Genomic DNA, 21,799 nt, shown 5'->3' on the forward strand with positions numbered 1-21,799 from the left:
TTTTATTGCAATAACATTGCATAATATTATAATCGTGAAATATTTCTGTATTATACGGTATATTCTGTATTCTGTATTATATATTGACGTTTTCTTTAGAAATCGCCGTTGTTTTCAGAGAAAAATGTAAATTTTGATCATATATATCATAGGAATATAAAAGAGTCGCATATGTGATCGCGTAACCACGGATGCGAGCTTCCCCGATCGACCCATCAGACGCGCGTAGCAACGTCCCCATGTAGAATCAAGGTAACGAAGTCGGAGAGCAATTTATTCAGCTCACAGTGTGTTATAGTATTGTACGTGTAGTATTGTGACAGCGAGCGTACGTCGTTTTTTAAAGAGCGATCTATTATCGTAATCAAAATGCCCGGAATCGCGAGTGCGACCGGTCTCATCTCCGCGCGAATTCGGCCGGTTCGCAGACCGAAGCCTAAGGTAAAAAAAAACAAAATTATGCCAACGAAACTGGGCGCCACGTGCGCCACTTTATGTATCAGCCTTTCATTATTTACTTAGAGATTACATATACGTAGAGCGTGGAATTATCGGGTTGTACCAAAGCAGCGCCGTTTGTCCTTCGACCGTTTGCCGGCCTTTTTAATCCTTATCCTTATGGTTGCTCGGTACTGTGCAACCATCCAGCGGATTGCGAGGCAAAGGAGGTGGTTCGACGCGCTAAGGATACATGGGTAAAAAATTTTATCCATCGTTGCGAAGAGAGAGGATAGTAATACGCAGTCCCATTTAGAGTGATATGAAACTAATGTGTTTCATTTATATTTTGTATTGTAATAGAACGATATTTGAAGAACTATTAAGCAATTGTTTACTAAGGCTAGCAGAGAAATTTGATCAAAATTTATTATCTTCTCTCCCCCAAGATTTCGTTTGTTTATTGTCATGTAACAATACTCGTCCTTTTATTTATGTTTCGTAATGTTAGGCAACCGAGGGAAAAGCTCTTTTACTGCCAGAGGAAATGGAAATGATACGGACGAGTCTGTTGGCGGTGGGCGCGGGCGGGAACAGAGGCGAGATGACTGGAAATGTCGGAGGTGACGCCGGCGATAGTTACAATGCCGACATGATTGCTTCGGCGGTGCCTGAGGAGCTCTTCCGAAAATATACAGAAACTGACTCGCGACCTTTGACCCCGGCGCCCACGCTTGCCAGCGGTCCAACCGCGTTAACTAACCACGCGACGCAGGAGGACCTACCGGTGACCTGTAATCCGCGCGAGCGCACCACCCTCGTCCTCGATCTTCGAACAAACTCGCAGAATCAGCAGGTGGTCAGTATTAGATACGTCAGTTTCGCTCGATTGTTGCTATCAGCATTTTTTTCAGCTTTATTATAGATAAATTTTCTTTTTCTTTTCCATCAAGCAAAAAATATTATTAATAATCTATTATTAACAATATTATTAATATTATAATAATTTTATTAATATTATTAATAATCTATTATTAACAATATTACTAATATTATAATAATTTTACTAAATATTAATATTAATTAGTAATAAATAGAATGATTTTTGTAAAAGTATATATATATAATAGTTGCAGTTTAGACAATTTTCTGTGATATAAAAATAATAAATAAATTACTTTATATCACAACAGATGATAATGTGCTCTAAGAAATGAGATAAAAATAAAACTTAATTTTGAAAAGATCAATATATTGATATATTATAATGCATTATAAAATGATATTATTTTATTTGAGGTGATTGTTCTGTATGTAAAAATATTAATGATTCATTTGGATTTTAGGAAAACGAGACCTTTAGCTGGCATGCTCTTACGCTCGAACTACCGCCGATGCCCCGGAAAAGCGAGATACTTGTCTGTAAGCCGGTCTCGAAACCACAACATTTGTCAGCAACACCCGCACCGCCTCCTCCGTCACCTCCCTCACCTATCGCTGAAAGATGCGAAACGGTAAGTATCCGACCTTTCTCTAGAAACTGCTACATATGCCCTCCTTTCGCGCGTGAAATTTTTTTGTGAAATTTTATGTCATTTGAAAAATAATGTTGAATGTAATCGATGAAAGAGCTCATCCAAGAACGTGGAGGAAGAAGCTGATAGTGGCAGTGAACAACCGATAATTATTCGAAGACGGGGAAAGCGATTGCGTAAAAGAAAGTGTAGGAGGGGCTCGACTTACGGTCAACAAACGGAAGTTCGCGATCCGCTCGAGCCTACGGTAACGCAGGTCTCACAGATTGGAAACGGATCGCGGCGGCCATCGTTAGTATTTACAAAAATCTACATTAAAATTTATAGAAACAATATATTTTTTAATGTATAAAGAGAGAATTGAAAAAAAGATAAGAAAAATAATTTTCTCAACAAGAAAAAAACAATGTACAAACAGGGTTCATATTAATACCGATAATGTTGACGATTCGACATCTTCTAAGAAGACGCCCATGCCTACAATGAGTCACACGATGCCTCCGAGTTTCCTCGCACCTGACATTCTGAAACACTTGTGTCGAGAGCTAGATCGCGATAAGGTGGAAGCAGAATTCTCGATTAAAGTAAATATGCTGAGATTAATCTTTCCAAGTTTGCTAAATGCTTTTTCTAAATGCTAATTAATTATTTTAGAGACGAATCGCCTTAGAGGAAGCATTACGGGTAAAAGGTGATGCTTACTCAACTCTACGCGGATCTCGTCAAGCTAGTGCCAGTCTATTGGCGCAAAACGCACCCAGAGTATTTTCCCGTCAAGCAGTGCGATTTGAATTACTCGACAGTCAAAGTCTTTGTGGTATGTTTTATGCAGAGTTCATTAATGTATTCTCAATATATTGGAAGAATCTAACAATATATACTAAAACAAGTAACAAATCTTATACAAGGTATTCCTCACGCACACTAAGCAAAGTTTCTCTAATCTATATATATATACTTCTATGCTTCAATACAATCTATACTTTAGAAATTATATATAATCAATATTTATACATAAATATTTATATTTGTATTTTACCTGAATTATTTCATCGTATCACTGTAGATTTTGGATTTATTCACGATATGATTGTTGCAGGATTAACGCCACTTCAATATCTCAGCAAATATGCGTACATCACTTCGGGAAGAAAACTGATTTTCGGTCGAATATTTAATAGATTTAACGAAGAGGCATTGCACAGCGTGCGACGCATTTCGTCGAGTAGCGTCGAAGAAGCTCTTCAAGAAGTGATCGGGAAGGCGTTGACGGATGAGCAGCGATCCTATCTGAAGTCTGTGATAGGAGAGATAACAGACTCGTTGAACTTTAGAGAGTGGTGCGGATTGTGCGCCGCTGTCGAGAGGTTGCTATGTCCTCTGCCGTCAAGAACAAGCGATCCACCAGCCTGGCTCGAAAAGGTAGACTTCGAAGCTCTGGAACGAAGACTTAAGTCAGCCGAATCGGTGGATACCACGCTGGCATTATTATTGAAGGAGATTCGTGACAGATAAAATATGACGTGTGTTTCTCTTATTATACATGTTCTTTTTTTTTATCACAGTGATCGCTAATTATAATGTTCGTATCGTAAATCTTACGATGAAATTTAATGTTATAATTATTTAATATAAGCCTAAAAAATAAAACTTTTTTACGATTCTACAAACGATCCCTATATATATATCTTAACGAATTGCACAGTAAATGTTCAATAGTTGGATATTTAAAGCACAAACGTACAAATTATGAGTATCAATTCGTTTATAAATTATGAGTGAAAACTACAGAGAAGATATGAATTATTACTTAATTATAACTAATATGAATGATTAATCAAAATAAGAAATTGGTCTTTCATAAATATATTAAATCTCGATCGTTACGTTATAAAAAATGGACCATGAATCAATTCATTCGTGACATTGATATGTAATTCTTTCTCGTATAACTTTGCTAAATCGAACATTTACTAATTTCATACATCGTTCGATCATGATGACGCGTAAAGATTACGATCCGTTCAAACATAATATAATGGAGATCACAAATACTTACTCGCGCTTTTAGCGTTGATTTATTGACACAAGATGTAGGACGAAAAAAAGCTCTTCTCATCTACGTTCATCGCACATTTTATTGCCAGAGCGGACTCGCATATATCCACTCAAGCGTACACATGTTGCTTGTATATTCGGTATTCGATTTTTTTGGCTAATATACAAACGAGTTTTCTTGTTCTCTCTCTCTCTCTCTCTCTCTCTCTCTCTCTCATTCTCTCGCACTTAACAACATAATAAATAATGGGTCACTTCTATTTCATCGTAAGGACAAGATATAAAACCGGTGTCTCTTTCTCCCTGCATTATTAAATAAATTAAGTAAACGAACAATACGACGAAACGTAAAAAAAATAATAAGAGCACGGGATCGCGTATAGAGTACTAGATTATAATAATACACTACCGGATGTGTGTCTCGTGTTTTCCGTGTGTTACTTGTTAATTTTTGTTCGTCGCTCGGTTGGTCGCTAGTCGCTACGTCACATATTGCACATACAACTAATGTACAAATATAACGAGATGCCTACGTGTCCGCGCCAGTGACCAGAAGGAGCTGCGATTAAGTATATGTGTATGTTCGTGTGTGTACACGTGTACGTATATGTTGTGCATGGGCATGCGCGCATTATCCTCATGGCCCTGGGAGAACGTACGCACGATACGATACTACTTGGCTAGAGTCTCTATAATACACAGCGCAGCGCTATCCGCCGTATAACGGGATTTTTTGGGACGTTGCGTTTGTAATCGAGATGTGCCAAGAGAGGGATTTTTATCCGCTTGTTTTTTTTTATTAATGCCGCAGCGAAAAATTGAGAGTGAGCTTTCGGAGGACGAGGCACTACGAGTGCATTTTGTCACCGACATCATTCCACAAGAAATGCTCCTCTCGCTCTACTTGAATCTCTTTCTTCATTCATCGCCACTCTCCCCATCATTCGTTTAGTATAAAAAAAGTTGCTGCTGTCGCTGTTGCGGGGCAGTGGGACTGGAGTATGTTGGTGCAACGTTGCACGTGATGGCGACGATGGGCTAGTTGCCGTTTGTGGATCGTTGCGTCGCCGGGATCACGGCGTCTCGCTCAGTCCCGTAGATCTTACCTGCTTTCCTCGCCATATTGCCGAGCATCTCCATTGAGCATTTGTGTGCCGATCTTAACGAGAGCGCCCATTCCTTCAAGCTTATCTCGTCCTACGGCGAGTTAATTATTGTTAATGTTTAAATTTTTCGGCAATTGAATGATTCAAAAAGTTCAAACTCTTCGAGGAACTTAAATTTTTTCGATTTTGTACAACAATACATTTGGTATCTTTTACATTTAATGTCTTTTAAGTTTCATTAAAACTATTATTCGAAACGTACAAAATACTCAAACTTTAAATTAAAACATTTTCCAAACTATTTGAACAATTAAATCATACTAATCATAACAAGTAAATCATGAATTATAAATCATATCTTTTGTACGAGATATAATTTGTATCTTATCGCTAAATATTGAAAATAAATTCACTTACGGCATTTGTAAGTACAATCTTTGCATCTCTTGTACGCATTACGATGCATTGTTCTCCCTTTACAAGCTGCAAATCTGCCCCGACTTCCTCGACCTGAAAAAATTGCATATTGCACAAAATTATTTTTTTTTGCTCGCGAATAAAACAAAACTTGAAATGTATATAATTATTAAGTAAATGCTGATATATCTACAACATTTTAATTTGGCAATTTTATTCTTGCTTTATTTCTTTCATATGCTCTTTGTAAGCGACACGCTTACCTGATCGAGAAACACGAGCTCGGGCTTAGTCGCAGATTCTGGATGTAACTCTAACCGATTTGGATAAAGTTTCGCGTAACGCGTTTGCCATGCGCTCGCGAATGGACCTCCTAATTTTTTTATATAACCGTGTAATATACAGTCCGAACCTGTAAATATGAATAATCGACATTGTATCAATTATAATTTCATCTCATCTTAAATCTTAGAATATTGATACAATGCAGTTACCTTTCTCATCCGTATCAAACCGTTGCTTTTGTTTCGCCTTTTTCTTATTTTCCAACTGTTGGGAAAATAAAATGCAATCAGTTATTAAACAAAAATGATGAAAAGATATAAGCAATTAAGATGAATCTCTTTTACCTTATCCGCTTCGTTATTGATTGTCTCGAACACAGTTTCGGCTACTTCAGCCTGCCATCTTTCGGAGATGACTAGAGGAAAGTTTTTGTACAGATCTTGATCCGCCTCTGTCAGTTTGATTCCCTTCGTGTCTTCCTCATCGAAGGAACCAATGTCAAAGGCATCTGCAGCGTTGACTTCGCCGCGCGGCGGTATTAACGGCGGTGTATACTTTTGCAGATACACCTGCTGCCAATCGATACCACTGAAAAACGGGTGCGCCTTTAACTCGTCCGTGCCATTGCCACGACAGCCGAGTCTGTTGTTAACATCTCGTTGTAGCAAACCTTCCAACAGCGATCGTAACTCTCGCGAAAATGTCTCTGGTAATTCAACGTTCTGCAAACGATTAAAAAATTGTTCGAATCTTCGAGTGTGTTTTTTTCAGAGAAACCTTTATCGAAATCGCTTAAATATTTGCTAATTGTTCAGCGCAGCAATAGATTGCATGTGATGATCCGAAAATTATTTATCTTTTTTTCATCAAAAATTTTTTTCAATGTCATGATTCAACACACGACTGCGATGAAACATCTCAGAAGTCTCAGTGCAACTCACCATGGTCAGTGTCATACGATCAATCTCGTGTTTGTCCTTGGTTTTGTGTTGCCTGAATGGACTATGGCCCTTTAAGAGCTTGTATAGCATACAACCGAAAGAGAACCAGTCCGCACTCGAATCGTATGCGGTGCCCTTCGAAAGTACCTCCGGCGCCATATATCCGTGCGTGCCACTGTTACAAGAGAGTTAGAAAATCTAGAGTGATGCGTTATATGCGTCGAAAAGTTTAATCGTGCTTCGAACAGTATTATACGTACACGCTCGCGTGCGGTTTCTTCTTCGAGAAATCGCATGCCAAACCCAGATCCGATATCCTGACGTGACCGTGCTCGTCCAGCAGTATATTCGCGGGTTTCAGATCACGGTAGACAATGTATCTGCGGTGCATGTGTTCTAAGCCGAGGATGACTTCCGCGGCATAGAACTTCATTTCTGGCTCGTTGAAGACTCCGTGTTGACTTAAGTGGTAATGCAAATCGCCGCCGTTCATCAGATCCAGGATAAAGCATAGTTTGTCGGCCGTGTGAAACGCGTACGTCATACACACTATGAATGGACAATCTACCTGCAACGACAATATTTTACGTTTCGTTATTTATCGCTTATGATTCATCGCAGATATTTTCATTTAGAAAAAAAAAAACTCACTCCGGTGCTGACTAGCGAGAGCATTATCCTCTCGTTAAGAGCTAACGTTTCACCCTGTTTCATTTTAATGCGTTTTTTATCCAAACATTTCATGGCGTACATCTTGCCGGTATCCGCTTTCCGGCAACCGTATACCTCACCGAAGCCACCCCTGCCTATTATTCGATGCACGCTGAAGTCGTTCATCGTCAACTGTAATTTCCATTAAACGATATAATACATTATCAAAAATAATGTCCTTGAAAAAAAATAATTTGACAAATAATTCGAGAAATATACCTGAATATTCAATTCTAAGTTCTTCCATTGGCAAAAACGAGTGTATTTATCGCTATAAAAAAATCATGTACAAATTATTCATTCAGAAATCGCAGCACGGTTAACATATCGTTAAAGTATAGTTGTACCTTTCCAGAAATTTTTGAAACGGTTCTCCTCGCAGATGATTGAAAATTTCTTCGATGTACGGCTACAAATAAAAAGGATTTCGTGAGACATGTAAATATCGACACGTATGCGCAATCACGTAGATAAGGCTACGAGACTGTGATCTACCTCGAACAAGTTAACTGGGACTTCATTCTTCATGAGATATTTGTGCACGTGAGATACCGCCTCTTGTGAATATTCCTACAAAATATATATAGATATACCATTATATGATATCAAAATCACAGAGAGAAAATTTTTCTCTAGCGATATCTCTAGAGAAAATACGTGAATGTTCGATTCAATGCCATGTTATACTCACGTGAGAATGCGACAACAACTCTTTCATAATATAATTGTCGTAGATCTCTCTGGCAAGTTTTCTCCTGTCTTCCGGACATTCGAGCTTCTCGTACGCTTTGATCTGCAATGCGTAAATAAGAAATTCCTTTACGCAGTTGTCTCAACGATATATGGATATATGCGACGCTACTGAAATGTAATTAAATAGTGTGCGGGCTAAAAACACGAACCTCTTCGTAAAACCTAAGTTGCGGAATCGGTTCCTCCGCTACAGTCTCGCAGAAGTCTTTGAATAAAAGGTAACCTGGAAGTACATGTGGAGTTTGCTTGACATCGGCGAATATTACAATATTGTCACAATTCACTACATCGATGTTATTTTCACGAAAAGTGATAAATCTGTACAAAACACCACGGTTCTGCCAAAAAACAAGAGGACAGATTTTTCCAGGTCATCTCGGAGGATAGCGATTAATTTATACATTTCATGTTATGCGACAAAAAATCAAATATATTATTAAATCATATTATTAAATCTGAAATATTTTGCAATTTTCATATAAAAATCTCTATTCGATATTCAAACAGATATATCAAAATAATGCTTTACAAATAGTAAACATTCAATTAAAACGAGACTGTTAATTATCTCGAGGATATTTTTGTTAAATTTTTTTACGCGGATGAATATTTACATTTACGCTGAAAATCTTTGAAATTCACGGTGCAAAACATAAGTCGCGACAATTATTCTGTATAATAATAATATAATTATGACTATAATTATCTGCGAATAGTGCATGCACACATCTTTCTAATTGTATCAATCGAAGAGAATATGTCAATATCTAAAATAGTACCATATACCTCGAAGTTATATCGTCAAATACAGATAGAAACGTTTATTGAGAGGAAATTTTCCTCGTTACAAACTCGATAAACTATTAAATCAATGAATTTATCATCTAAATCTCAGCATTTCTGTCTTTGATCTTGTCAAAAAGCGAAAGTCGCGAATGGCGATTAAAGAATGGAATATCAAAGCAACAGCTTACTCACCTAACATTTGATTAAATATTTTGTCGAAGTTTACTTCGTTATTCTTCTCCAGATATCTGTGCATAACGCTCCTAACACTGAAACAAAAAAGATTGATTTTATAATTAATAAGTAGCCTTAATATTTTAGATTAATATCCCCCCTTTTCCTTCTCCCTGCCCCCTGTCTCTTTGAGCAACTAATAAATGTACAACAATGAAAATATAGGCAATAATTACAAAGGAAAATAATTACAAAGAGTATAAACTAAATTAAATACATTAAAAAGAGAAAGTTTAAGAGTAAAAAGGCAAAGATTTAAGAAAAAAAATTGTAAAACAAAAATAAAACATATATATATGTACATATAACGAAAATATTTACAAATAGACCAATATTCTGTCTGGAAAGTAAAGCATGAAAGAAAAGAGATAATTTCTCCATCAATTAGTTAAGATTACCATCTCAATCGAGCTTCGACCGGAGATTGTGTTCTAAAAAAAAGGGGAAAGAGAGAAGAAAACCTTACTTTACTCTTTCCCAAAATGTAACATCTATTCATAATTGAGGTAAAATTTTAATGTATATAAGAATTTTTTCTTTAATTAAAGGTAAGTATGTACACTGAACAAACAGCGAATGCAAATTTTCGTTATTAAAGTTCGGAAGATATTTACGCTATAATGAAATGCAAACGGAATGTTCGTTAACGTTCAATTCGCTCCTAAAGTGGTATGTTAAAGAAAGTTTCAAATGAATTTAGTTTTGCGCGTTTGCTGTATTTATTCGCTGTTCGTTTGCCTGTATGTACTTACTTTTATAGAGGCGTTGCCGATCAATCGCTTGCACGCCAAATGTTTTTTTAATAAATTAATAAATAACACTTGACGACATAAAGAGATTATTTTTTATTCAGGACGAATATTTTCAAAGATTCGTTTCAAATTCCAAAGATTCCGAATCCAGAAAGAATGGCAACCCTGATCAGTTATTCCATTAAATGTCGATGATAAACTTATCAAAGATGCGCTCGGCATTTCGTGGAAGATATATTAGCATGCTCGGTGATCCGAAATTTCCATACGTTTCGCCGCATCCATATCACGGCAAAATTGATCAATATGTAAAACGATAGAGTTATAGCTTGTCGCATCGCATTGATATGACGATTTACGAGTTTCCATGAACACGAATGCTCTCTGCCGTGCTCGAATAACAAAGCGCAATGCTATGATGAGATGCATAATAGCCAATTATTTGACAAAATACAGTGAGTGTATGTATCTCTTTCTCCTCCAATTATCCAAATGATTCGTGGCATAATACACGGAAAATACGTAGGCGTAGAGTTCATCGATGATGTACGAAGGCGCTAATTAAAATCGCTTTGACTCTCTTATTTTCTCATATATCGCGCTGCTCTACGATACCTGATAAAATATTAAAACGACTAATTAATCGTCGTAAATATTACACTAGTAATTTGAGCGATCGCGTCCACTGCAAACTGCAATACTTACGTAAGACTTACAATAACCTTTCGATTGTAAACGACAAATGAAAAAAAAAATTACTTTTTATATTCTAAATATATTTCTCAAACCGTTTCAGAGAAATATACGTTATATCAGGAAACTTATTATGATGAAAACAAGTACTAATATTGTACCATACAATTTCTTGCTTTTAAAATTACTTTTGTACTCTTTTTTTCACTTGATGTGATGTCTGCATTTCATACTTTATAAATTGAAAATTAGATAAATAATGCGAGAGTTAGTCTTATCGAATCTTTTGCATGTTTGTCTATCAGGTTGTTGCGTTCACAAATTTTTAATCAAAATTAAAATTTAAAAAAAGCTGCTTTGTATAAATATAGAATCAAAATAGAAGTAAAGCATATTCTGTATATTCTTAATCTAGGAAACACGCTATAATCGATTAAAAATCCGACCAGTCGATGGTTTAAACCAGACCTACATCATACGTTGCGATTATTTTTACCGATCGCACAAGCACTTTGGGCTTTAATATTTGATATTCTAGCCATAACTGTAACATAAGTCACGTTGATAAGCATTGATGCAAATTGGTCGGTAAAGTAAATAATGATACAGTAGTATCAAATCAAATTGAGCATCGTAAACTATTAGATATCACCGCAGCATCGCGGTCAATTGCTTCTCAATGAATGCACTTCGAAGCACCTCGTAACTGCAAATGGTAATTGCTATTTTTACTCGAATGACCAAAGTGACTAAGCAATTTAAAAAGACACTCGTTGAAAAGCAACATTCTCGTGATAACAAGAATGTAATCATCAATGACTCTTGAAGAGATAATGTTAAAGGGCGTGTACGTTAAAAGCGCATTTCTCGAGAATTCTCCTCTTTTTGTGCTATTTAATACTTTGGACTTGTGGAAAAAATATCAGTCGGATTAACATTAAAGATTAATATTTTTTAAAATCCGAAAATAAAATATTTATGGTAATACATGATATCGAATGTGTTCTTTTATCCTTTTAAAATTACTGCAAGAGAAAACCATTTATTTTTTATTTCCAAAACTTTTAGTTTATCGTGAAAAAAAATTAAACAAGTAATATAGATAGTTAATCATTGAAGAATTAAAATATTTATATGAAAATTTCCTTTTAAGAATTTTACTCCATCGCAAAATTTTCGAATCTTACATCAGTTTTATTAATGTTCAATTAACCGTATTTATTATCACCGTCACTTGGTCGATCGCCTGTGAAGTCTATTCGGCTGGATTCAGTGCCTTTCTACTTTGCGAACGAATAATTAAGTTCCACCGCGTTCCACCTATAGTGTATCTCTTATTTATGCAATAGCGCCTCGGGGATTGGTCACCATAGAGATACCAAGGGCGCTGATCTCTCTAAATTATACAAGTTATCAGAGTCGCCAGTAGGACGATCCAGCCACTGATTGTCAGTTAACGGTCGGATTTTTATTAATTTCACGCAATCGTGCAACATTAAAGTACCGAGCGTTTTTCGAAAGTCTCAAAGAATTACTATGTAAAATGACTACTTGTAAAAGAAATATTAAAATTTATTCTCTCGAACGCATCTCGCACTACGTCATGGACTTTTATTTCAACGACGTAAAAGCATTTTACCATTTATATTATCCTTGCTAGTTCTTTAATAGTCGCACGATTATTTATTACTAAATTAATGTCGCAATTTATTCGCATGTTATTACGGGAATAATTAAGGAGAGTAGCTCGGGAATTTTTGAAGTATTTAAAGACGAGTAAATAAGAGATTAAGTAAATATTTATCGAGCCATCGTGTAATGCGCGAACGATACATGAGCGTTCAAAGTTTCAGTTCTTCGATCTTTACTTTGGCGAATTTGTTGTGGTCAACGAACTTCTGTTGGGAAAACGATAGCTTTCCTCTTCGTGAGACGCTGCCATAAATCTGGCAAAACTTAATAGCGCTCTGCTTCCAGTTTTACTTTTCTATATAGTTTATCGTTCAAAGTACGACAAATTCGACAAGAGAAAACGTTAAGGGAAGCGAATGAAGAAGCGACAAATGCTTGCCAGAGTTCTCGGGCCATTGACTTTGACATTTGGCGTGTCCCACCCTTACTGAATACATGCGTGTTTAGGAAGGATCATTCAATATTTTATTGTTGATATTTCCCACGCACGAAAAAATAAAGATAGGAAAATATCCTTGAATGTCGATGAAATATATTTTCTGTAACCAATTAAAAAAAGATAAATTATAAAAAGAGAAAAATAAAAAAAAAATATGCGAATAAACAACCGCATCCTTGGCATTTTAGAGAAAATGTCTTCGCACAACTGTTGGGGTTATAAAATAGAATGACAAAATAAAAGCCACGGAGGGAATTAAGCAATAGAGTTCAAGGATAAACGCGCGGCTGTAAAGTTTTGTTTCGGATCAATTTTTGATAGGTAATCGGAGATGGATTAATTTCCGATGGTGGAACAAAAGTATCGAGCTTAAGGGGAAGAGGAAGAGGATGAATGAGCTTTGCAACCGAAAATAAATTCGCGCGTTTCCAAACGACTGGTTGGAACATCGCCAGCCATCGCGTACGACAGTGTTATGTACAATAATGATAGATTTTTATTTATTCGATGATGCCAATCGACGCAGTGAATCTGAAGTCGAGCATAATATTATGCGATTATGGAAAAAAAGTGATAGTTATATGCAAATTCATCTGTTCGGAATCCGTTTAATTAATTGACTCGCATAATCGAGCACAAAAAAAGAATACAGAAGGAGAAAATAAAAAGCTGATAGCAATCTGACAGACTCTCCTGTTGCCAATTAAATATCACTTCCGAGGACTACAAGTTTTTTTCAGCCTCAAAATGGTCGTTCGCGATCTTGGTTTAACGAATCTCCCACCCAGTATTTATAGTCTTCATTTGAATCTCGAGAACGTATCGTAGCAAGATACGTCAGCATCTGAAGTTCCGCATACCTATCTTGAAACGCAGCCAGCGATTTCGATAATCGTAAAATTCTATCTACCAAATTACGCGTCTTAAAAACTCAGCTGATTGCTTATTTCCGCGAAAAGATATACAGACTTTATCGTCTTAATCGTTATTGTCGATACTTTATACCGCAAGGACGCAGGATTTCCAACGATCGCGAGATTACATGGCGCTCGATTAGTCGTAGGCAATTGAATTTTAAGTGGCACGGTCGTAGTCGGCAGAACGATCAGTTTATGCGGAAAATACGGCGCCAAGACCGCGTAAACCGCGGCGTATTTCTGTTCGCGCCCTAAAAATCAAGCGAGACCTTCCGCGCGCGTCGCAATAAATGTTCCTCTGGAGGCAGAAGTTTATTGAAACGGAGATTACTCGCGTCGTTCTCGGTTGCATTAGCTAGTCGCGCGGTAAAAGCTGCAGCCAAGCCGCTTCAACACACACTCGTATTTATTTATTTCTGTAAAATATACATCTGAAATGTAAATATAATACGTTCGCGCGGTCATGTATCTTGGTTGTGTATGTATATCGATTAAAAGAGACCTTATACTTTTTTCCCCTGTCATTGAAATTTCATCGATTAATAGCATTTCAGAGGCAACGCGTCGTTAACGCTCGAGAAGATATACTCGTCCATCAAGCCGAAAGAACTCACATTTAACCTTTCGTGTGCGTAGACGAGAATATTTAATACGTAACCATCACCTCTATATTACATAGCAAAGTTGGGTTTGTCCCGAGGCCATTTATCATATCGAAAAAATGACTCGAACTATAATAAAAGAAAAACGAGAGAGATACTCTTCGGTATCGGTTTGAAATTCGACGTAACGTCATTTATCCTCGTGTCGCATAATGCGATCCGGCCGCAGTCGAGCTCGAATATCAATCATTTCTAAAGTTATGCCCGGCATTAGGGATTAAAACCGTGAACGCGGCGTTAAAAGCGCGTAAACAAGCGACGACGGTAGCGAAATAACGAGGGGACGTAGATCGGAATTTTCATCAGCCATTATCCATTTCCATCGATCGGCTGCTATCGTATTCCGCGAGCGATTTAACGACGAAAAAATTACACTTTGTTCGCAAAAGCGGCTTCGGATTAACGAAGGGCACTCGTGCGGGTGTATCCTTTTAGGCCCCCTTTAGGCAAAGCGGATCTCTTACATCGGCTTTTCGGAGCTTCAATCTCCCTGGCCTCCATTCCCCTTCTTTCTCTCCGCTTGATTGCGATTTCTTCTTTCCTTTTCTCTTTTTCCTACATGAATAGGGTAGTTTCGCGGCTACCATTCAAAGCGTTTCAACGCGTTTCAACGCGTTGCAGCGTCGATAAAAGACGGTAATTAATGTACGTAGCACGACGGTATCTCACTATTTACGGTGACAGTTGTGCGCGCCAACATGCGCGGCGAATGCGACGTATATCGTAGCATGATGGGGATGCGCGATGTATCAATTGTCACGTCTATCAAGAATACCCTTTCTCGAGAGAAGCAAATCGTCGTGATCGCGTTTCGAGAGAGAGAAAGAATATTCATTTTCATTTATTACCATACTTTGCTACCACTTTCTTTAATACGCTTGACGTTTCATTTTTCTTTTCGCTAATGAGGTGCAAATAAAGTGTTTATTATATGGACTTTCATGCTAATTGCATTCGTAATTTTCAAAGTTACGCCCTCGACGCATAAGCGATAAAAGTCTAATATTGATGATGAGGAGTAAAAAACATAAAGAGTTTGAAAATATCGTTAAAATCGTAAAGGGGAGAAAACGACTCCTCCGGGCATCAAATGTCACTCGGACATAATTATTTAATCTAGCGAGAGCTCGTCACGAAAGTTTGCGATAACGCGTGACTGGGTTCCCTCTCTCTCTCGAAACTTTATTTCACTTATTTATTCTTCGAAATTCGTTTTTACACAGCAAACCAGGCGTTTTTACAACGACGCAAGAGTAACGAGAGAGTACGAGAGAACGTGTATTTGTCCGGCTCGCTGATTACTACCTTTAATTACATCTGGGACCGCGGCTTCCTCGATACATGTCCTCTCTGAAGGACCGGCAGCTGCCCTTTCCTCATATATTTGCTCAGAGTTATTTCCTTCCGCGCGAAAAAGAGATAGTAGTCGTTCGTTCTATTCGAATATCGGGAGTAGAACGAGTGGCCCAGTATTTTATCGATTCCACCTGAGCCAATCAACGATTAACCGATCCCGTCCGACGACACTGACGGATAATGTCAATACCGTCTCGCGTTTGAATCCTCGTGAAAGAGAGCTGTGCCAATGAGATAAAAAAAAATCTATTTAAAAAAAATATATATATGTATAATTAAGAAACAGACACGAGAAAAATATATCTAAATATATATCTGTACCATTGTAAATGATGCTCTGAATAACGGATTAATGTGGTAATATAGAGCTACGTTAATAATCTCGAACTAATACGCTTACTCGCCCCGTCGTAATAAGAGGATTTATAGCAAGTCGTTTTGCGAGTAAGAAGATTCTGAAGAGAGGGAGGCATCTCGAGAGGCGCCGGCACGTCGACAACGTTAACAGAGGAAGAAACTGAACGAGAATGTGGCGCACATCGCGAACGAGAGAGAGAGCCAGAGTAAACTTTACCGAGCGTCAACAGTAGCGATGATTCGATTATTTGTGGATTGAAACAAGGTACACACTTTCGTACGCTGCATCTTCCTCTCGCAATGATATTTGCACGTCTTTTCAATCATTTTTTTTTGCAATCAAATTTATCATTGTCGCGGTTCGATCGCTGGCCAAAAATCCGACGTTTCGTTACAGACGAGAAGCAGAAAAAAAAATACGAACAAGATAAATAGTTTACATTCGCATTGTATACGCAAGCGGTATCTCTTGGTTAGCTCTACGTATATTTTTTCTACGCGTATGCTAGGAAATTTACCATTTGCCTCTGGCATACCGGGAATCGCGGTAGTAAGATATCGAAACGTTGTAACGAGTGCATGCCTGTTTCACATGTTTCGCGCGAAGAGCAAGAGACGTCGGTTAATTAAACTCGAAAATTGAGTTGTTCAAGCTTCTACTATATTAGACCGGCACACTACGTGCCGTATCGCGGTATCATATCGTATTTTATAGTTCAAGGATGTATAGCACGCACGAAGCTGTCCCTCGTCGTTAAAACATCAACACTCGCAAAATGTCGAGTATAAAAGCTAAGCGCTGGCAACGAAGATAATTTTGAAGGATAACTTTCTCGATAAATTTGGCGAATTTTCTCTTGGACTTTCCCGCCTACGTGACAAATTTTTTTGTATCGAAAATCTTAACTTTCGAGAAATATGTACATTTCTTTTATTAAATCTTTCCATCCGTATATCTCGCGTCGAGCGTAGCATTTACGCTTAAATATCGCATAAATTATACGTGGCATTTCTCGTTTTATGCGCAGGTTGCGAGCGCAGCTCGTAATTTACCAAGTTAATGATCAATCTTACAGGCTCTAGATTTTTTCCTCCCCTTTCGGAATCTTATTTTACGCGACGAGTGGCGCGATCCCTCTGCGAGGTCCGTAAGAGGAGCGCGAAAAAAGGGATAGTTATCGTGCTTTCAGATGCGCGTTCACGCATTTTTAACTTGGCGGCCGCGTGAAGGTGCGAGGGTACGCTACGTGTCACTGCATTAATGCTATCATGAATAATCTGACCGTCGCCGCTGTGTATGCGATTTTTTTTAATTAGCCAGCACTCTGAACGAGAGGAGAGGCTGCGACGTCGCCGTTGACAGCGCGTTAACGTTGACTTATACCGGATTTACAGTCGACGTAACGGTCGACTGGGTCGATGTGACAAGTCGAGTATACTCGACCAGTGTCAACGCTTTTAGTCGGGGTTAATTTTAGTCTAATATTAGTCGACTAAGCTTCTCAGCGATTACTACGCTACGTAAACTAAGCATATGACCTGGTTACAGTTTATTTGAGAAAAAAAGACCGTCGGCATTGTGTGTCCCCATTCGATCGTTCAAACTCGCCATCGAATGAGTTTATCACGCGTGCAATTTTCCCTTTCTAATAACGTCGAATATCGATTTGACGAGTCGCGGTATCCGAGTCTTATCGCGTCGATCATCGTGGAATTAGGCGCGAAAGGGAGAGAGAGAGAAAGGGGCAGTGCTTTTTACTTGAATTTACTTCTCGACGATCGCCTCGATGATGAATAATACAAATTAACCGCGTTCGTAATGTTATAAAGCGTTACAAAAATAATGAGCTAAAAACAACTCGCGCACTCTGACATTTTTTAAAATGCATCCATCGAGGTCGGATCTGATCTCGCTCTATAATAACCGAAGGTTGGAGAAAATTGGAAACATTTTTTTATGCGCGTAGTAACTAGAGACAAATTGCATTTTTTTCAATCGTAGATCGAGCACATTTTTCACCCTCCACAGACGTTCGATTTCCCGATAAAATATGACGTTTTATAGCTTACTTATTACGCGATCAGATGCAAATGCGTGAGATCTACGGAAATAAATTTCATTGATTAATCATAGAAATGAAATCGATGACATAACCCATTCATTAAGCTGCACCATGCGTCGCGGCATTCCCTGTTATTCCGTTATACAAGAGTTATGTATTTCGTTATTTATACATATCGGCCATCAATTTCAATCCAACCTTTGTACCGACATAAGGGTGAGATTACGTTCAATAAAATACGAGACACTCGCACAAATAGCCTGTGAATTCTTCCGATCGCGTAATATCGAGGATACGTATATATACGGATTACGGGACGCGGGGGGGGGGAGGAGGGGGAGAGGGAGGGAGGTCGCGCGCGATATCCGTGTATTTGACGGCGCAATCAAATGTCTATACGCGATTAATTACTACCGCTGTCGGTGTCGATGGCTTTGAAGGAATTGCCCGGGATCGATCACGCTCCGAGAACTTTGCTCCTAGCCGAATACAGTTTAGCGAACTTTCGTGTAAGAGAGATATATAGCTTCGCGGAATAATCGATACTCTTTCTACGAAGCTGCTCGCCGACGTGGAACTTCCGTTTGCGTACACACCGTGTAATTGAAACGTAATTATATTTGGCGAAAAAGACGTCTCGCGCTCGAAATGCCTCGAGATTATCGACTTTTAAAGCCTCGCTGATAGACGGGGACAGCGATGTAATCCGATATTCAGCATCGTCATTCATTCACGCAAGTTGGGTGCGCCAAATATGTACTCCGACACTGACAAGGAACTAACAAAATTATTACACAATGATTCTCTATTTTAATCCGGAGAATAAACGGCATCGTTTGATGGAACGAAAGGGATTAAAAATAAAACCATTAACGTGGTTTGTTTTTGAAAATTCTTTCTAAACCGCAGTAGTTTGATTAATCTGTCAAATGCTTGTTTGCTTACGTTCAAAGGTTCTCTGTGATGTTTAAAAACCATATCGTGGTTTACATAATTAATTGTACGCTTTAAACGCTTCGTGTTTTCTCGCGAATAATATGAAAACTAGTCACGAAATGTTCCTTTAAATACCGGATATTAACATATCCGATTGTAGACGTGTACTCTTTAACAAGAATTAAAGATAAAAAAAATGGTTGAAATGTTTCGACACACAGGAAAAAAATCTACTAGATTTTTAAACCTGTCATGTCTCTGTTAACGATACTTTAGTACGTATATATTTTCCTTAGTTTCGTAATTAATGGAATTTCCCGAGTTTTGTAATATTTCTAATGTCATTTGCAGATATAGATATTTTCTAAAAGGCTAGATAAAAGAAGATATTTCTAATGTCATTTTGCAGCTATAGATATTTTCTAAAAGACTAGATAAAAGAAAATAACGAATACAGCTGGAAGAGATACGTTATCCCGTGGAAATTCCTAGCCTCTCATTACGGTCAGACACCACCCTTTATGCCGCTCGAACACGCAGTTTTGCCTTATTCAGTGTTTCGGCCGTGCACGTGAAGCGTTCGCTTGGCAAGTCGCCAGCAAAAACGAAGCCTGCTACCGAGTCGACTTATTTTCACGGAGCGAAAGCTTCGGTAATATCCGCGGTTTGCGGACCAAAAATAACGCCGACAGTGTAAACATTAGCAAGTTATAATCGATGCAAAGTATCGATCCACGATATATGATCGGGAACGAGCGATTTTTTGAAAAAAGGGGAAGGGAAGAGAGAAAGAGGGGGAGAGAGAAAGAGAGAGAGAGAGAGAGAGATTGTGATCGATAGAACGAAATTTATTCCATCCCGGGAATTTAATCTCCCCAAGATAAACCAAAGTTTAACATGCGAGCGTATATCGTGTGTACGTTATATATTTCTGTGGAGATTGACTCGGAATATTGGTATCTCTTTACGATGAGAGATCCGAGATAGATTGTCGGTCAAAGAGAGATGTTTCCACGTCAAAACATCTCACGCGAAACGAATAACGTAATTCATTTTCGAGATTTATCGAGATCGATTCTCCAACAAATATACACATATGAGAATGCGATTATTTCTCGACATTACGCGAATCCGTATCAACAATAACTATCGAAAGGATCGGAACTACCGGAAACGGATCGGCTCCCTAAATGTTCGCGCGTCGACTTTCGATATCGCGGCTGTTTGTAAACATTTTTTTATTCCCCAAACTCGGGAAAGCGGGTTCGATAGCGAGGAGGAGGCGGACGATCGAGAGACGTCGTCGCTGGAAGGATGCATCGGCGACTCGAGTGGGATTTCGAACGGAGCACGCGAGACAAGGAAGACGGTATAGGAGGAAGAAAACGGGAAAAACAAAAGCGGAAGAGAGAGAGAAGGGAGGGGCAGGAAATGGGGAGAGGTCCTCCGGCGCCGCGCCATCCGCCTCCTCCTCGTATCGAACCGCACGCATCGCCGCCGGAAATCGCGTAGTAAGGAGTAAGGAGAACTCGTGTACCTAGGATCCGGCAGAATAATCTTCTTGCTGGCACGGGCGGCCGGCGTGCACTTGCTCTTCTCCATGGCCATCAGGTAGCTGACATCGGCCAGCACCGCCTCGAGGTCCGCCATTTTCCTCGGTGATCCTTTCGTCGATGGGTTGTCGCGCGAACACGATGATCACCCCCTTCTTCACCCTCCTCGAGCGGGATCCTGCCTGCCTCCTCTTCTCTCTCTCTCCTTCTCCCTCCCCCTCCCCCTCCTGCCCCGTCCGGCACCTCCGGACCTAGCACACGCAGCCGAGAGCCAGCCGCTTCGCTCTGCCACGGGCGGTGCTCCGCCGTGCGTTTCTCACTGCCGCATATTTTTAGCGTAACACCGACGACGACGACGACGACGATGACGGCGACGATGACGATGGTAGCGAGGATAGCATTCCGATGGCAGCGCGATCCAACGAGAGAGCCTCGCTTAATCGACGGATCCGATCCTTAATCGACGGATGGACGTTGATCACGGTCGAGGGAGCAACACCGACTAAGGTTAGTGTCGTGGCAAGGACAACACGACGCTTCGGAGGACGATGCTCTCTTCCTCTCTCTCCTTCTTTCTTCGTTTCTTCCCGTCTCTCTCGCTTTCGCGCTCCTCCCGTCGTCTCGTTCCGCGTCCTGTCGCTCCTTCTCCGTTATCCTCGCGGGATTCGCGACGCTCCTCTCCTCTCTTCCTCTTACAACGCCGTCTGTCGCGCGTATGGGATCGGGCGCCGCGACCGAGACGAGGCTGGCCTCTTTTTGGCCGCGCGAGCTCCCATTTTAACGCGACGCGACGCGCCGCGACGTACCGTTCCTCTCGTCACGCCCGTACAGGCGATTGACGTCGCGCGTCAACTACGCGGAGCGATTCGAGGTTAATGACGTATCGGGGTGATCGGACGCGCGCGTTCACTCCGGGACGAGACGCGCAAAAATCTCACGCGTTACGAACGCAATAGGCGCACTGACGAAAAAAAAAAACAACCGGATTGCCCACAAGCTCACGACTGCTCGCCCGACAGTCGACGACTCGCACTCCGTGCTCGCTCGCGCCCCAATTGGCCGAGCGCCTCTGGCGGAGCAAGCGCGAATTATCCGGCCGGTAAAACAGTTCTGCT

At 39.5% G+C, this 21,799-nt stretch overlaps 2 protein-coding genes across 4 annotated transcripts; one reads left to right on the top strand and one right to left on the bottom strand.

Moving 5' to 3' along the window:
• Nucleotides 1-25: 25 nt before the first annotated feature.
• Nucleotides 26-3,638, top strand: LOC145976075 (uncharacterized). Of its 2 annotated transcripts, none has more exons than XM_083106997.1 (8): nt 26-441; nt 540-695; nt 950-1,297; nt 1,785-1,952; nt 2,068-2,264; nt 2,392-2,557; nt 2,628-2,790; nt 3,073-3,638. In XM_083106997.1, the coding sequence occupies exons 1-8, from the start codon at nt 370-372 to the stop codon at nt 3,486-3,488; spliced, it is 1,686 nt and encodes a 561-aa protein (XP_082963123.1). In that variant the 5' UTR covers nt 26-369; the 3' UTR covers nt 3,489-3,638. The 2 variants fall into 2 exon arrangements, with proteins under 2 accessions (XP_082963123.1, XP_082963124.1); XM_083106998.1 differs by having other exon boundaries at nt 365-441; nt 523-695.
• Gprk1 (G protein-coupled receptor kinase 1) lies at nt 2,808-21,714 on the bottom strand. 2 transcript variants are annotated; one of them, XM_083106995.1, is made up of 15 exons: nt 20,669-21,714; nt 9,223-9,299; nt 8,394-8,467; nt 8,183-8,284; nt 7,987-8,061; nt 7,839-7,900; nt 7,711-7,762; nt 7,432-7,623; nt 7,041-7,348; nt 6,781-6,955; nt 6,184-6,561; nt 6,049-6,103; nt 5,818-5,966; nt 5,555-5,647; nt 2,808-5,228 (listed from the first exon to the last, which is right to left on the bottom strand). In XM_083106995.1, exons 1-15 carry the CDS (start codon nt 20,779-20,781, stop codon nt 5,070-5,072), a joined length of 2,064 nt encoding a protein of 687 aa, XP_082963121.1. In that variant the 5' UTR covers nt 20,782-21,714; the 3' UTR covers nt 2,808-5,069. The 2 variants fall into 2 exon arrangements, with proteins under 2 accessions (XP_082963121.1, XP_082963122.1); XM_083106996.1 differs by lacking the exons at nt 8,394-8,467; nt 20,669-21,714 and having other exon boundaries at nt 9,223-9,283.
• Between the last annotated feature and the right edge of the window lie 85 nt (nt 21,715-21,799).

The sequence above is a fragment of the Camponotus vicinus genome, unplaced genomic scaffold, assembly GCF_025532165.1.
Source record: "Camponotus vicinus isolate PSW18456_S1 unplaced genomic scaffold, iyCamVici1.0 SCAF_8, whole genome shotgun sequence".
NCBI lineage: Eukaryota > Metazoa > Arthropoda > Insecta > Hymenoptera > Formicidae > Camponotus > Camponotus vicinus.

Excerpts from the sequence above, each read along its gene's own strand:
- LOC145976075 (XM_083106997.1), top strand. The coding sequence starts at position 370 with ATGCCCGGAATCGCGAGTGCGACCGGTCTCATCTCCGCGCGAATTCGG. Across the intron at positions 1,298-1,784 it reads ACTCGCAGAATCAGCAGGTG|GAAAACGAGACCTTTAGCTG; the intron begins GTCAGTATTAGA and ends TTTGGATTTTAG. Across the intron at positions 2,558-2,627 it reads AAGCAGAATTCTCGATTAAA|AGACGAATCGCCTTAGAGGA; the intron begins GTAAATATGCTG and ends TAATTATTTTAG.
- Gprk1 (XM_083106995.1), bottom strand. The coding sequence starts at position 20,781 with ATGGCGGACCTCGAGGCGGTGCTGGCCGATGTCAGCTACCTGATGGCC. Across the intron at positions 7,763-7,838 it reads TTTCAAAAATTTCTGGAAAG|CGATAAATACACTCGTTTTT; the intron begins GTACAACTATAC and ends ATTTTTTTATAG. Across the intron at positions 5,648-5,817 it reads AGCTCGTGTTTCTCGATCAG|GTCGAGGAAGTCGGGGCAGA; the intron begins GTAAGCGTGTCG and ends CAATTTTTTCAG.